Source organism: Meleagris gallopavo, chromosome 19, assembly GCF_905368555.1.
Source record: "Meleagris gallopavo chromosome 19, MGAL_WU_HG_1.1, whole genome shotgun sequence".
Classification (NCBI taxonomy): domain Eukaryota; kingdom Metazoa; phylum Chordata; class Aves; order Galliformes; family Phasianidae; genus Meleagris; species Meleagris gallopavo.
This window is the reverse complement of record NC_139422.1, coordinates 1,038,698-1,051,346: the sequence shown is the minus strand read 5'-3', so window position 1 is coordinate 1,051,346 and position 12,649 is coordinate 1,038,698. Positions and strand designations below refer to the sequence as shown.

The following is a 12,649-nucleotide window of genomic DNA, read 5'->3' as shown; positions in this document are numbered from 1 at the left end:
TAATCTAATTTACCCCCAAATAGCGATGATACATCTCTCAGTATAAACTCCTTCTTAACATAACATCTCTCTAGGAATATCAATACCGCGTACGATTTTTCAATTAAAGCAGAAACTCAACCTTTTCAGACTGAAGAACATTTTTGTTATCTTTTTCTAAGCTTACAGCACCTGATGTGTGGATAAAGAATCCGTCTTCTGGGGATTTTCGGCTAAATCTATTATTTAAATCCCATTTATTAAGGTTCTTTACTTCAGTGTCTGAATTTTTCTGGACACCTTTTCCTGCCAAATGCAATCCTCAGCGTGCTGTTGAGAAAATACCCCCCGCACGCCTGCACAGCCAGCACACACACAGCAGCCCTGCACCTCCCGGGGTTCCAGGGCTCATTGCAGCTCAGCGCTTTATCTGCTGCAGAACCGATGCTCTCCATCACCCAGCGCTGGTGCCCAGGTAGGGCAGTTTGCTCCAGCCCTGCTCACAGCCCCAGCACCACCTTCAAGAAGGCAGCTGGGCTTCCAGTATCCCATAAAGGTCCGCCCCATCTGGAGGGCACACAAGGAAGGGTCTACGGCCATCACAGCTCCAAATTAAGGGCTGAATTTAGGAACTGACCATTGCATGGCTCGTCTGAGGCAGGAAAGAAGCTTTTGTTGTAGCAAAAAACCTCTCGTGGTCAGCTGCAACGTGCAGTGAAGAGTGGGGAAGGGGTGCCCCGCAGCTTGGGATTGCATGGCTGTGTTTGCTCTGGAGAGGGTTCTGTTTATACAATCTTAATGCTTTTAAACCCCAAGGTTTCTTGTTTTACATAGGTAACACACGCACTCACGCTTACAAACACCCCCACACCACGGTGCTTCCTCGCAAAATTTGTCTGTGCCCAGAGGTTACAGCTCTGCCACCAAAGGATGCAGAACAGGGGAATGAAGCACCACGTGCATCCCACGCTGTGCATCACTTCGGCACTCAGAAAAGCACTGGCATTTCCCTGGACAGGGCTTCACCATCATCACCCAAACAGATCCTCATGGCTCAGCCGCTGAAAATTCAAGACTGATGCAAATGAAGAATGTGTTCATCATCCCCCAGAGGAAAACAATGGAGCTACACCTGCATGCTTCCAAGGATGCAGAAAAGAAGGCTGCAGGGTGACCTCATTGCAGCCTTTCACTACCTAAAGGGAACTTACATACAAGAGGAGAGTTAACTCCTTAAAAAGGTAGATAATTGCAGGACAAGGGGAAATGGTTTGAAGTTGAAGGAGGGAAGATTGAGGTTGGATGTCAGGGGAAAGTTCTTTACAGAGAGAGCGGTGAGGTACTGGAACAGCTGCCCAGAGAGGCTATGGATGCCCCGTCCATCCCTGGAGGTGTTCAAGGCCAGTTTGGATGGGGCCCTGGGCTGCTATAAAATGTGGAGGTTGGTGGCTCTGCCTGTGGCAGGAGGGTTGGAGCTTTGCGATCCTTGAGGTCCCTTCCAACCTGAGCCATTCTGTGATTCTCACCTCCTGCTCCCCACTGTTGTTAGTGCACTATTGGTGTCAAGGCACTGGAGAGAGCAGCTGCCCCTGTTGGATGAAAGGGCAAAACTCCAACCCCTGCACACTGCCTGGAGGGCTCTCAGCACTGACCGTGAGCGCTCAGAGCACCCAGCATCCCAACGGGGGAGGGCACAAAGAGGATGGCAACCTGAAAAAGAAGGACCAGGACCAGCTCAGTGCTGCCAAGGACGAACGCTATCCTACTCTTCCTCTTACATAACCACTGGCAAACATTTCTGATGAGCTGAAACGCCTCAGAGTGAAGCAAATAGAGGGCACTGGGGTCAGGAAGAGCGACATGGGGATTTTTTTGCTGGTCTCACAAATATCTTTGCAGATTGGGGTGGTTTATAAATAGCCATTTTGCCATTTCCTGATTGTGGTCTGCCTTATTTATGGCAGCACACGAGAAGAGCTCAGCACTTTGCTTGGGCACGGGGCTGGACTGCAGCACTTCAGATGCAGAGCTTGAACTTTGAAGAGGGCACCGACACAAACAGATCCCTTGCTGCCCATCAGGATGGCCATCAGTGCAGATGAGTGAGCTCTGAGGTGGGATTTAGGACATCATACAATCATAGAATCATGAAGTGGCATGGGTTGAAAAGGACCACAAAGATCATCTCGTTCCAACCCCCTGCTGTGTGCAGGGTCACCAACCAGCAGCCCAGGCTGCCCAGAGCCACATCCAGCCTGGCCTTGAATGTCTGCAGGGATGGGGCATCCACAGCCTCCTTGGGCAACCTGTTCCAGTGCCTCACCACAGTGTGTCACATAACAAGCACTAGATTTAATTCTCAAGCTATTGATAATTTACTCCTCCAGGGACATGTGCTGCAGGAAGAGGCTCTTGCAGCAGTGCCTGATGCAGGATTCCCATCACCTGGCCGGGCTTTGCCTCCAGAAAGTCATAACTTCATCCTCAGCTGTACCCTCAAACACCTCTTCCAGGGGCTGTGCCATCTCCCCACCCCACCCAGCCACCGGCCTCCTGCTGCTATCAGGCAGAAGTCTGTGCTGTTGTACTCAAACTCGCAGGGCACCCCATCATCTCATGACAGATGCTGCGAGGGCTGGGATGCTCACACAGAATGCACACTGTGCTGCCTGCCTTAAAAACGCACTGCGGTGATGCACACAACTACAGAACCACAATTGGTGACCAAGCTTGCAGAGCAGCCCTCTTACATATGTCTGCTATGAAATCTTTGGCCATATTAGCGTGGCCAGAACTCCTCCTCCTGCAGCACATGGATGTTGTCCCTGCCGTCCCTGGCAGTGTTCAAGAGGTGCCTGGATGAGGAGCTAGGGGGGTTGGAGATTCATGATCCTTGAGGTCCCTTCCAATCCTGGCCATCCTGTGATTCTGTGGTAGCAATGGTGATGAGAAGACGGTTGGACTGGATGATCGTGCAAGTCATTTCCAACCTTGTGATTCTATGATGGAACTGGAGCAGCATTCCCAGCCTGGAGCAGAGCTTTCTGGAGAACGATGAAGTTTTGCTGCCCCATTTTGCAGATAGGAAAGCAGAGAAATGTGAAGCTCCCAGGCTGGGAGTGCAGGGCTGCAGGGAGCATTGCTGTGTCCTCTGCCTGCAGCCAGGAGGGGAATATACTGGGAGAACAGACACTGAAAGCCAGGTTGTTTCTGAAGGGGCCGTTCAGCAGCTGTCACCCAGCACAGCTCTGGGGATACTTAAGCAGTGTGGGTGTGTGTTTGCAGGTGCCATAACACAGCTGGTGAGCTCGGGTGCTGACATCAGACCCAGAACTGGTAGTGATGCGATGGCAGCTGGACGGGCAAAGCAAAATTCCACAAAGAAAAGGCCTGCTTGGTGTTTCCAGCGATTTCCCATTTGCTGCTGAGCTTCTACATCCATTCTGTACCAATTGTCAGAAGGCAGAAGGGGGTCTAGGGAGGCGGATTGGGTAAGCCAGCATCCCAAACACAACTTCTGTTCTGGTCCTTCCAAATCTTCCGCCAGCTGTATTACACCATGTATCAAACATTGCGTTTGGCTTTCTGCACATCCTCAGGGGTCTCCTGTTTGCACCCATGCTGGGCTGAAAGAGCTGACAACCCGAGCTTCCACTCCATCCACGCTCATTCAAGGGCCATCTCCCATTCCTACCCTCCCCACCATCTCCTATGCTTCTATTTAGGTCGGTAACGACACAAACTGATGGCAGAGCATTTCAGAACAAAATCTGCATGAAAAAAAAACCAAACATAAACGTGTATTTCGCAATATCTGGGAAGCTGTCCTCAGTGTGGGCAATGAGAATGAAGGCAGCACTCGGCTCCCAGCCTTGTGGAGCAGTGGGGGCTTTGCAGGCTGGGCCGGGGAAAACCAGCAGTGCAGATAATTTTATTAATACCATTAATAACTATTTTTTGGCAATGCTTTGCAAGGGAGACAAACGGCAGGTAGGCGCAAGATCTAACGATGCGTGCAGCTAGTGCTGAGCGTTTTCCACGGGAGGAAAAGTGCCACTTCTTTAAAGAATTCCTTTTTTTTTTTTTTTTTTGCCGTGCAAATTTCGCCAGGCAGCGCTGAGCGCGGTGGGGAAAAAGCGCTTTGGCAGAGGGAGACGGGATGAGTTTCCCGTGAGGATGGAGAAAGGCTTTAACAGTGTGAGAGACTTCTCAAAGACGGGGAGGAGGGGGCACTGCGCTCCGGAGCTTCGGGGCTCCGCGGTGCCGGGCGCTCCGCACGGACCTGCCGCCCGCTTCTCCCCGCGGGGCCGCGCCCGTCCCGTCCCGCAGCGGAGCCGGGGTTCCCCCGCGCCGCCCCGAAATAAAACCCGGGGCTCGGAGCCGCGGGAGCCACCGGGGCCGCCTTTCCTCCCCGCGGCGCGGAGCGGCCCCGAGCTCGCCGGGCGGCGGTCGGGCCGGGGCCGGAGCGGGGCAGAGCGGCGCGGCGCTGCGCGGCGGTGCCCGGCGCGGGGCCGGGCCGGGCCGGGGCCGGGGCCGCGCGGGGGCGGAGGGCAGCGCGGGGCCGTCCGGCGGCGCGGTGCGGCTCCCGCGCCGGGCCAGACTCAGCCCCTTTCTCCCGGCGCCGCCGGCTGCGAGCGCGCCGCGGCTGGAGCTGCCCCCAGAGCGGCTCCGTGATGGCGGCGGCGGCGCGGGCTCGGCAGCGGGAGGCGCCCGCCCAGCCCTGCGCGCCGCGCCGCTAGCGGCAGCGCCCGTGTGCCCGCGGCGGCCGCCCCGGCCCATGCCCCCGGGGGGAAGGGGGGCTGCAGCAGCCCGGCGAGCCGCCCACCCGCGCAGCGGGGGCATCGCCCCCACTCGCCGCTCCTGGGAGGGCGGAAAGGAGGCAGCGGCGGCGGCGGAGGCATTGTGCGCGGCGGATCGCAGGCCCCGGCGGCGCGGGGCTCGCCTGCCTCCCGCCCCAGCCCCATGAACCGGCCGGACGGCTCCGCTCCGGCGGCGGCGACGGGAGCGCAGGTAACGCGGCGGCCGGGCCGGGCCGGGCGGCGTGTCCCCCGGGGGGAGGCGGAGGGAGCGGGGAGGGAGGGAGGGCGGCAGCCGCAGCCGCCCCGTCGCGGAGCCCCCGCCGGCGGCGCTTTGGCGCAGTGCGCGGGGGGCGCCGCCGGGGCGCCGAGCCCCGTTCGACCGCGGCCCTCCCGGCCCGTCCGCGCCGCGCGGAAAACAAAGCGGCGCCCGGAGCGGCCATGGCGGGGACGGCCCGGCCCGGCGCTGCCTCCGCGGCCCGGCGCCCGCTGCCCGCTCCCCCGCCGCCCTGCCCGGCCCCGCGTCCCTCCCGGAGCTTCTCCCCCCCGCTCCATCCCGTCTCCCGGTCTTGATTTTTATTTCCCCCCCTCCCCATTCCAACCCTCCTAATTTTCTTCCCGAGCGCTAGGGTGGGTTTTTTTCTTTTTTTTTTTTAATTTTTTAATTTTTTTTATTTATTTTTAAAAAATATTTTTCCATTAAAACGACGCCACCTAGAGGAGACTATTTCGTAAATAAGGAAAAAAAATTAAAATTGTAAAAAAAAAAAAAAAAAAAAAAGCAATATTCAGCTATTTGTGATTTAGCAGAAAGTTGGCGCCGGGAAGGGCGGGGGGGCACAAATCTAATTTTGGTCTCTTTTTAAGCCAAACCTGTAATGTGGAAATGAAAATTAAGCTGAATTTGAATGAATTCTTTTTTTTTGTTTTTTTGGGGTTTTTTTTTGTTTTTTTTTTTTTTCACTCCCTTTTTTTATCCTCTGGTTCTTTATTTTTTTGGGGGTGGTTGGAATGTCGCTCTGGGCATTGGGTTGGGGGGAACTCTTGGAGTTGGATGGAGGCGGCTCCTCTGGATGGCTGCTCACTTTCCCAAAGTGGGAGAATTGCTGCACGGAGCAATTAGGAATTGTACTTCATTGTAATTTTGAACTTGCACGCTGCGCCAGAACTGGGGTTTGCTGCAGTGCTGGAAGTGGTTTGTGTCAAACCAGGAGTTTTGCAGAAAAATTGGAGCGTAGAAAATTTGCTGTGGACACACCCCAATTTTTTTTTTTTTTTTTTTTTTGGGGGGGGGTGATTTTGGATTTCATGCAAAACTGCTCTTAAACAATAAGATTGTGAGCACAGCCCAGGGACGGCGGGGTGGGCAGAGCCAGGACTCAGATGGCAGATTGGTTTTTGAATTTCTTGGCTTTCCGGATGGTTTCTGCTGCCATCATTAAAACACAGTTTCCAGTATTTAATTTCCTATTTCGTTTGTAAAGGGAAAAAAAAAAAAGAAAAAGAAAAAAAGAAAAAAAAAGAAAAAAAAAAAAAAAAGAAGAGAAATTTCCATAGGAGGTTTTTTCTTTTTTCTTTTTTTTTTTTTTTTTTTTTTTTTCTTTTTTCAATGCACACTGCAACAACTCCAGATCCGGTGCATCTGATCGATCTGTGTTTGCACACGTTTGGTGGGAGCTCCGCCATGACATTGTGAATGTGCATAATTAACAATCTTGGGGGGTGAAAAAAAAAAAAAAGAAAAAAAGAAAAAAAAATCCTAATTGCAGATTTTTTATTTTTTTTTTTTCGTCCACATTGTAAAATCGAAGTGCTTGTGAAGGGTGCTGCTTTTGGAGGATGTTTTTTCCAATTTCAGATTGCTTTTTTTCCTTGCCTGCCCTGCAAAGCCTTCCTGGAGTTTGGGGTGGAAGTCTTTTTTCTTTTTAATCGACGTTGGGCGCAGTGTTGTGCTGTTGGAGGAGTTCAGGGCTGCACGGGGACCGCTTGTTTTTGTAGGGTTGCCCTTGAATAGTGGGGGTCTTGGTATTGATCTTTTCAAAAATAAATAACAAAAGAGCTCCGAAACATGCATTGTTTCAATAAAAAGCAATATGGGAGAGAGGGACCCATGGCCTTTCCACCCAAAAGTGGGGGAGGGAGAGGAAGGGAACGATGAGGTCAACGTTGAGTTTTACCAACCTTGACACAGTCTCCTCTCTAAAATGGGGACAAAATAGCAAGATGGCTGGCGCTGCTCTGGGCTCTGCTCCACAGCTGCTGCAGTTTTTCTTTTTCTTTTTTTTTTTTTTTCCTTTTTTTTTCCTGGAAAAAAAAAAAAAGCTTTTTTTTTTTTTTCTTTTTCTCTCCCTCTCTTGTTTTTTTTTTTTTTTTTTTTTTTTTTCCTGCCTAAGATTTTTGAACTCTGGGAGTTTTGCAGAGCAAAGGAGCGCAGATGGGTAGCTGCTTTGGGGAAATTAAATTTCAGTCTGGGATGAATTTTCAAATCTGAATCTCAGACCTCTGAAAAGTTTCTGTTTTAATTGGATTTCGCTGTAATTCGATCTTTCCTTGAAATTAAGCTGGAAAATTGAAGGACCCGGGGCTGCTTTCCCCCCTCTGCTCCCATTTATTTTGCATTTCTCAAAGGGGGGGCGATGGAAAGAACTGGGATTCGTCCTGGGGGGAGGAGAGAGCGCTCCCAAATGTCAACTCCACATTTTTTATTTTTGCATTTATTTCCCCCTCCCCCTCCCGGCCCTCTTCCTGAACCTTTTTTAGCACATACCGGATTAAGGACCACAGTGCACAGAGAGAGAGGGGGCAGAAATTACCCACCGGGTTTCCACGTCGGTTGAAGCAGTCCCTGAGTGTGTTTCATTGCTGCTTTCAGGCAGGGAGCCGCAGTGCCGTGCCTTCCTCGGGTTGTTTTACACCAAGAGTCTCTTCCTCGCCCCCCAGATTTCACCCACTCTATGGTTGTACCAAAAGAAGCTGCTTAGCTTCAATTTTTTTTTTTTTTCTTCAAATTTTAGTTTTTATTTATTTATTTTAGGTTTCACTCATTTTCTCCAAACAGTGCCTTTTGCTGCTGCTTCTTCTCTCCCCCTCCAACACCTTTACCTGGAGGTTTGGGGTTGCACTCTTGGGGGTGTGGGTGTTGTGTGTGGGGGCAGGGTTGAATTGAATTAGAGATAATGGCATATATTCCCATTTCGGGTCACAAATGGCACGTTTGAGAGTTTTATCTCTTTAGTTTCTTGTGGTCTCTTTAAATATCAGAATTGGGATTGTTTTCTATGCGCTGTGGTGAGGATGAGCAGGCAGTCTGCAGGTGGTACTTTGGGGTTTGGGATGCGGTGCCATGGTGCTGGGCTGCAGCTCATGGGGATGCGCTTCAACTCCTTTAATTGGTTTCATTTGAACAACAGCTTCCATGATGTGTTCCACTGGTGATAGAAAGCCACAATTTAAGTTACAGGGGGGTTCTCAATCTAGACTTGCTGCATGCTGTTGTCCTTCCAGAAGGACCCTCCTGCTTGGTGGGTTTTTTGTTGTTTTTTTTTTTTTTCCACAATTTCTCAGTGCAATCTGCTTCCAAAGGATTTTTTTACTATTATTTTTCTTTGGGGAATGTTGATCACTGTTTATCACTTTAAGTGATGCGAAGTGAAGGAGCCACCCCAGCACAACGATACCAGCACAGCTCAGTGCAGGACCGACCAAAAAGAAGAATTTCGAGTCCCCGGTCCTCAGCGAGGGATGAAAATAGACACAACATTATTAAAGTAGTAGATAATATTTACACAAGCACTGTATGAAATGTTACAATCCAACTCGCAGAACTCTGGGATGATTTAAATACATTTCACTGCCATAATGCTGTGAGCAGCGCCGGTCTCAGTGCAATCACGTGGGCCGGTGATGCACAGTTTGCAGTTACACAAGCACAGCAGAGAAATTAGGGCTCTATAAATTAGATTTAATTAACTTTTAAAAAATTTTATTTTGGCAACTCGCACTGGGAAGGATTTGGGTCTGTACCCTGAAGGTCATATAGATTTTGGAAGCAGTGCAGGGCAGGATAACTCAGCCACAGAACTTGTATGGCCCTGCTGTGTGTGTGAGGCTTGCTGGGTGTGCAGCAGGATGTGCTGGCTGGGTCACACTGTTTTCTGCTGGTACTGCCCAGAGCACTGCAGTTCGTGCTCTGTTCCGTGAGCTGCTCCAGTTCCTGCTTGGTCCACACAGACAATTGTTGCATGCTGATTGTGCTGCTTCAGGAGTGGAAAACCCTAATGTGGATGGGGTTGGTCACACAGTGGTGCCCAGCAACATGACTTTGGCATCTTCTTGTGTGCAGAAGTAGGCTCTGATGTAGGCAGGGGCACGTGCGGCGGCAGAAAGCACCTTCTCAGGGCCTGCAAGCATGGCCTCAGGTTGTGGTCCCTTTTTGGTAAGGAGCACAAATAAATGGAGCTGGGAGATGTTTATTTCTTGTAATCTCTGAATTTCTGAGCTGTTAAAACTGCAGTGTTAAGTTCATTTGAAATTGTGCGTTCCGTTTGGGCATACTGTTTTCTAGGGAAGAAGTTTCTAATTTTTAAAGGTCTTTTATGGATTAATTGCTAGTCATCTGCCTCCTTTTTGCTTTTGTTTAGTTCCTTGAATGTCTCTTGATTATTCTGTACTGTGTGATGCCAATTTAGTGGTTAACTGGTATGCAAACTACATCTGGACGTGTTGACTTTGCATTAACAATCATTGATTTGTCTGGAGCAGGGGAATAGAAATGAATGATGCTGTTTACCATGGATAGTATATGAAAAATAACCATTTGCAATGTATCTTTCATTAGTGGCATGCAGCACTGGTGCAACTTGTCATAGCAGCTCTGCCTCATCAGCAGCTACGTGAGAGCTGAATTTTTAAGCTTTAGCACCAGGAGGAGGAAAGAGACACAGGGAAGCAACAACGAAGCCCTGAGCTCAGGGAGTGCTGGGACACCACTCTCAGCCATGGGGTTGGGGTTTGGGTGGTGCTGTGTGGGGTTGGGCTTGGTGATCCCTGTGGAAACCATTCAACTTGGGATATCCTATGATGTCATGAAAAACAATATATACACATACACATTTATTCCCTTCAAAAGAAGGGAATGGCTGAAGAACGCACTCTAGAGACATCAAACTATTTATAAAGGTAGGGTTTCCTCCCCTTGGTTGATGCTGGTTATTTACACCTTGAATCTTCCTTCTCCTCCCACAGTCCTGGGCCTTGTCTGCTGTGCTGTTGGTGGGACTCTGGTCCTGTGTGAGGTTGGACGTGAGCATTGGCCTTCTCCTTGGTCTTCAGTCAGGGGGCTTGGCTCTTGGCACATAGGAGTTGCTGTGCTAGAGTCTGAAATTTGCATGTGCCGACTGGGTATCAAAATGATGGATATAGGTAGTCTCCTGAGATGTGGATATTATGCCCTGACAGTACTTAGGGTATAAATGTGTAAGAAAGCATTGCTGCAGAGATGTTTCTCATGCAGAGGCCTTTTGGGAGAGGATGCGACATTGAGGCTATGAGTGGCGTAGAAGCAACTCTTGATGTTAAGAGATTTGGCTCTGCACCCTTACTTAAGCCGCTTCAGTGCAGATGTGGAATTAGTTTTGTGCTCTACGTTTAATTGTTTTGAGGGTGCAACTGATGGGCAGTTGGCTCTGGTATATTAACTCATCTGAACATTCATGCTGATGTACTGAGAGCCTTTGCTCCAACTGGGATGTTGTTAGGTAGCTCAGAGAGTGGAAGCGCGGCAGTTACACAGCTCCCTGTGGAAGTCAAAGCAGCAGTGGGTCCAGATGACTCCTGGATGGGATCAGAGCAGTGCTGCAGGCAGTGTGGCTGGTTTATGGTATATCTGGATTGCTGTGAGGCAGTCATGCGCAGTGTGTTTTGGTGGTGGGACCAGTGTCACCACACCTGGTGTTCTGCTGGGGCAGCTGTTCTTAGGAACCCTTCTCAGTTGTTGTTTCTCTAACTTGTATTGCCAGGGCACTCCTTAATATGCATGTTAGAAAGGCTTAGCCGGTGCACTGTATCTGTAAAGATTTAATTACACAGGCAAGGTTCCTTGCTTGTAATTTACGGTACTGCTGTTTGTTTCACATCTATATTTGGCTGGCATTACTTGAAAAATGATGCTGGAAGTGGAAAAGCAATGACTGGAGATGGTGTGTATCCTGATGCTGGCTGACAAATATCAGCACGCAGAGCAGAGGTGGGGGCTGCTGACGCTGTTGAGGAGCCATTGTGTGTAGGAGGAATCAATACCTGTGTGTATGGTTATGCATACAGACGTGTCTGGGAGGCTGGGTGTATCGATGGAGGACGGAGGCCTCAGGGGAGGCTGGGCACTGCCTGGGCCTTTGGCCCTGTACTGACCAGGCCTCAGGTTGTAAATGTGGGGGCTCAGTGAGCTTCGGTATCCTGGGCGTTGCTCAGACATTGGGGATGGTATTGCGTGACTCTCAGCATCTCAGCAAGGGGCAGAAGGAAATCACAAAGGGCCAGTAGGGTGCTCAGAGGGCTGGAGCACCTCTGTGAAGAAAGGCTGAGGATCTGGGGGCGTTCAGCCTGGAGAAGGGAATGCTGTGGGGGATCCTCATTGCAGCCTTGCAGTACTTTAGGAGAGCTTACAAACAGCCCTGCTGTGATTCCGTGGAACTAAGCCTCCTTGCCAGCAGGCTCAGCAGGTCTGCGTGGCACCGCCGCGTCCTCAGGCCTCTGTTCATAGTGCTCATTGCAGTTCTGTTTTGCTGGGTATATTCAGGCTGCGAGTAATATTTCAAAAGTTAATTTTTTCACTCCGTGTGGGTGTAGGTGTCCTTCCCTGTCTGAAAATAACAGCAGAAGCAAAGTTTTCAGCAGAACTTGGGTCTGCTTGCGTTGAAGGCCCGTCATTTAGGTTCTGCTTACAGCGTGGGGAGAACGATTTTAGTATAAGCGTTTCATTGCTCTGGGCCTATTTATGGAAGTATTAAACCTCAGTGCTCAAAACTCTGCGGCCAGAGCCGGCAGTGCTGTGGTGCGGGAGGCTGTGGGGAGCACAGAGCGGGGCGGCTGTGAGCGCTCCAAAGCAGATCCCAGAGGTGGCTGTTTTGATCATTTGTCTTTGTTGTTGTTGTTTTTGTTACTATTTTAACTATGATTCCTTGTATTTAGACTGCTGGGTGTGCATTAAGATAGAGCTGAGGTGGCCTTAGCCATTGTGCACGAGCTGCCTTGGTAGAGCCATATGTAGCTTGAAACTCCAGGGTGGCTGCAGGCGTTGGGGTGTAAAGCTGTCACTTGAGGTCTTCAGTCTGGGAGCTGCAAATCTTCAGCTTTTACCAGCATTCCTGATAACTCATCGTTTTGAGGATGAGAAGAAACGGTTGTAAGGTTAGAGGATAATTATTTGCTGGAGACAAAATACCTTCTCAGATTTCTGTATGTGTTTTTGAAACCCGTGTGGAGAGGCACAGCTGGGTTTGGGTCGGGCACATGGTGGAGGAGAGCTGGAAGCCCCGTTGGGAATCATGGAATCGTTTGAGTTGGAAGGAACCCTTAAAGGCAGTCTGGTCCCACTCCCTGCAGTGCACAGAGACATCCACAGCTCCATCAGTGCTCTCAGCCCCTTCCAGCCTGACCCTAGTTGTCTGCAGGGAGGGGGCATCACCGCCTCTCTGGGCAACCTGTGCAGTGCCTTACTGCCCTGAGTGTAAAAAAACAAGTAAACAACCTTCTCTCTTATGTCTGGTCAAAATCTCCCCTCTTTTAACTGGAAACCATTTCCCCTTGTGCTGTCATAGCAGACAAAGCTAAGGAGTCTGTCCCCTTCCTTCTCTGACAGGGCACTCTCAGCTCCC

The 12,649-nt window shown here is 50.4% G+C and overlaps 1 protein-coding gene across 12 annotated transcripts in view; it reads left to right on the top strand.

Moving 5' to 3' along the window:
* The first annotated feature begins 3,813 nt into the window (after nt 1-3,813).
* ZNF618 (zinc finger protein 618) overlaps nt 3,814-12,649 on the top strand; it is a 147,725-nt gene continuing 138,889 nt past the window's right edge. For 7 of the 12 annotated variants that reach the window (XM_085239097.1, XM_085239099.1, XM_085239098.1 and 4 more), the window contains exon 1: nt 4,854-4,989. In XM_085239097.1, the coding sequence (XP_085095223.1) occupies nt 4,942-4,989 (48 nt within the window). In that variant the 5' untranslated portion in view covers nt 4,854-4,941. Of the gene's footprint in view, nt 3,970-4,853; nt 4,990-12,649 lie in introns of those variants that run through there. The other 5 variants (XM_085239109.1, XM_085239103.1, XM_085239102.1 and 2 more) reach the window with 2 other exon arrangements.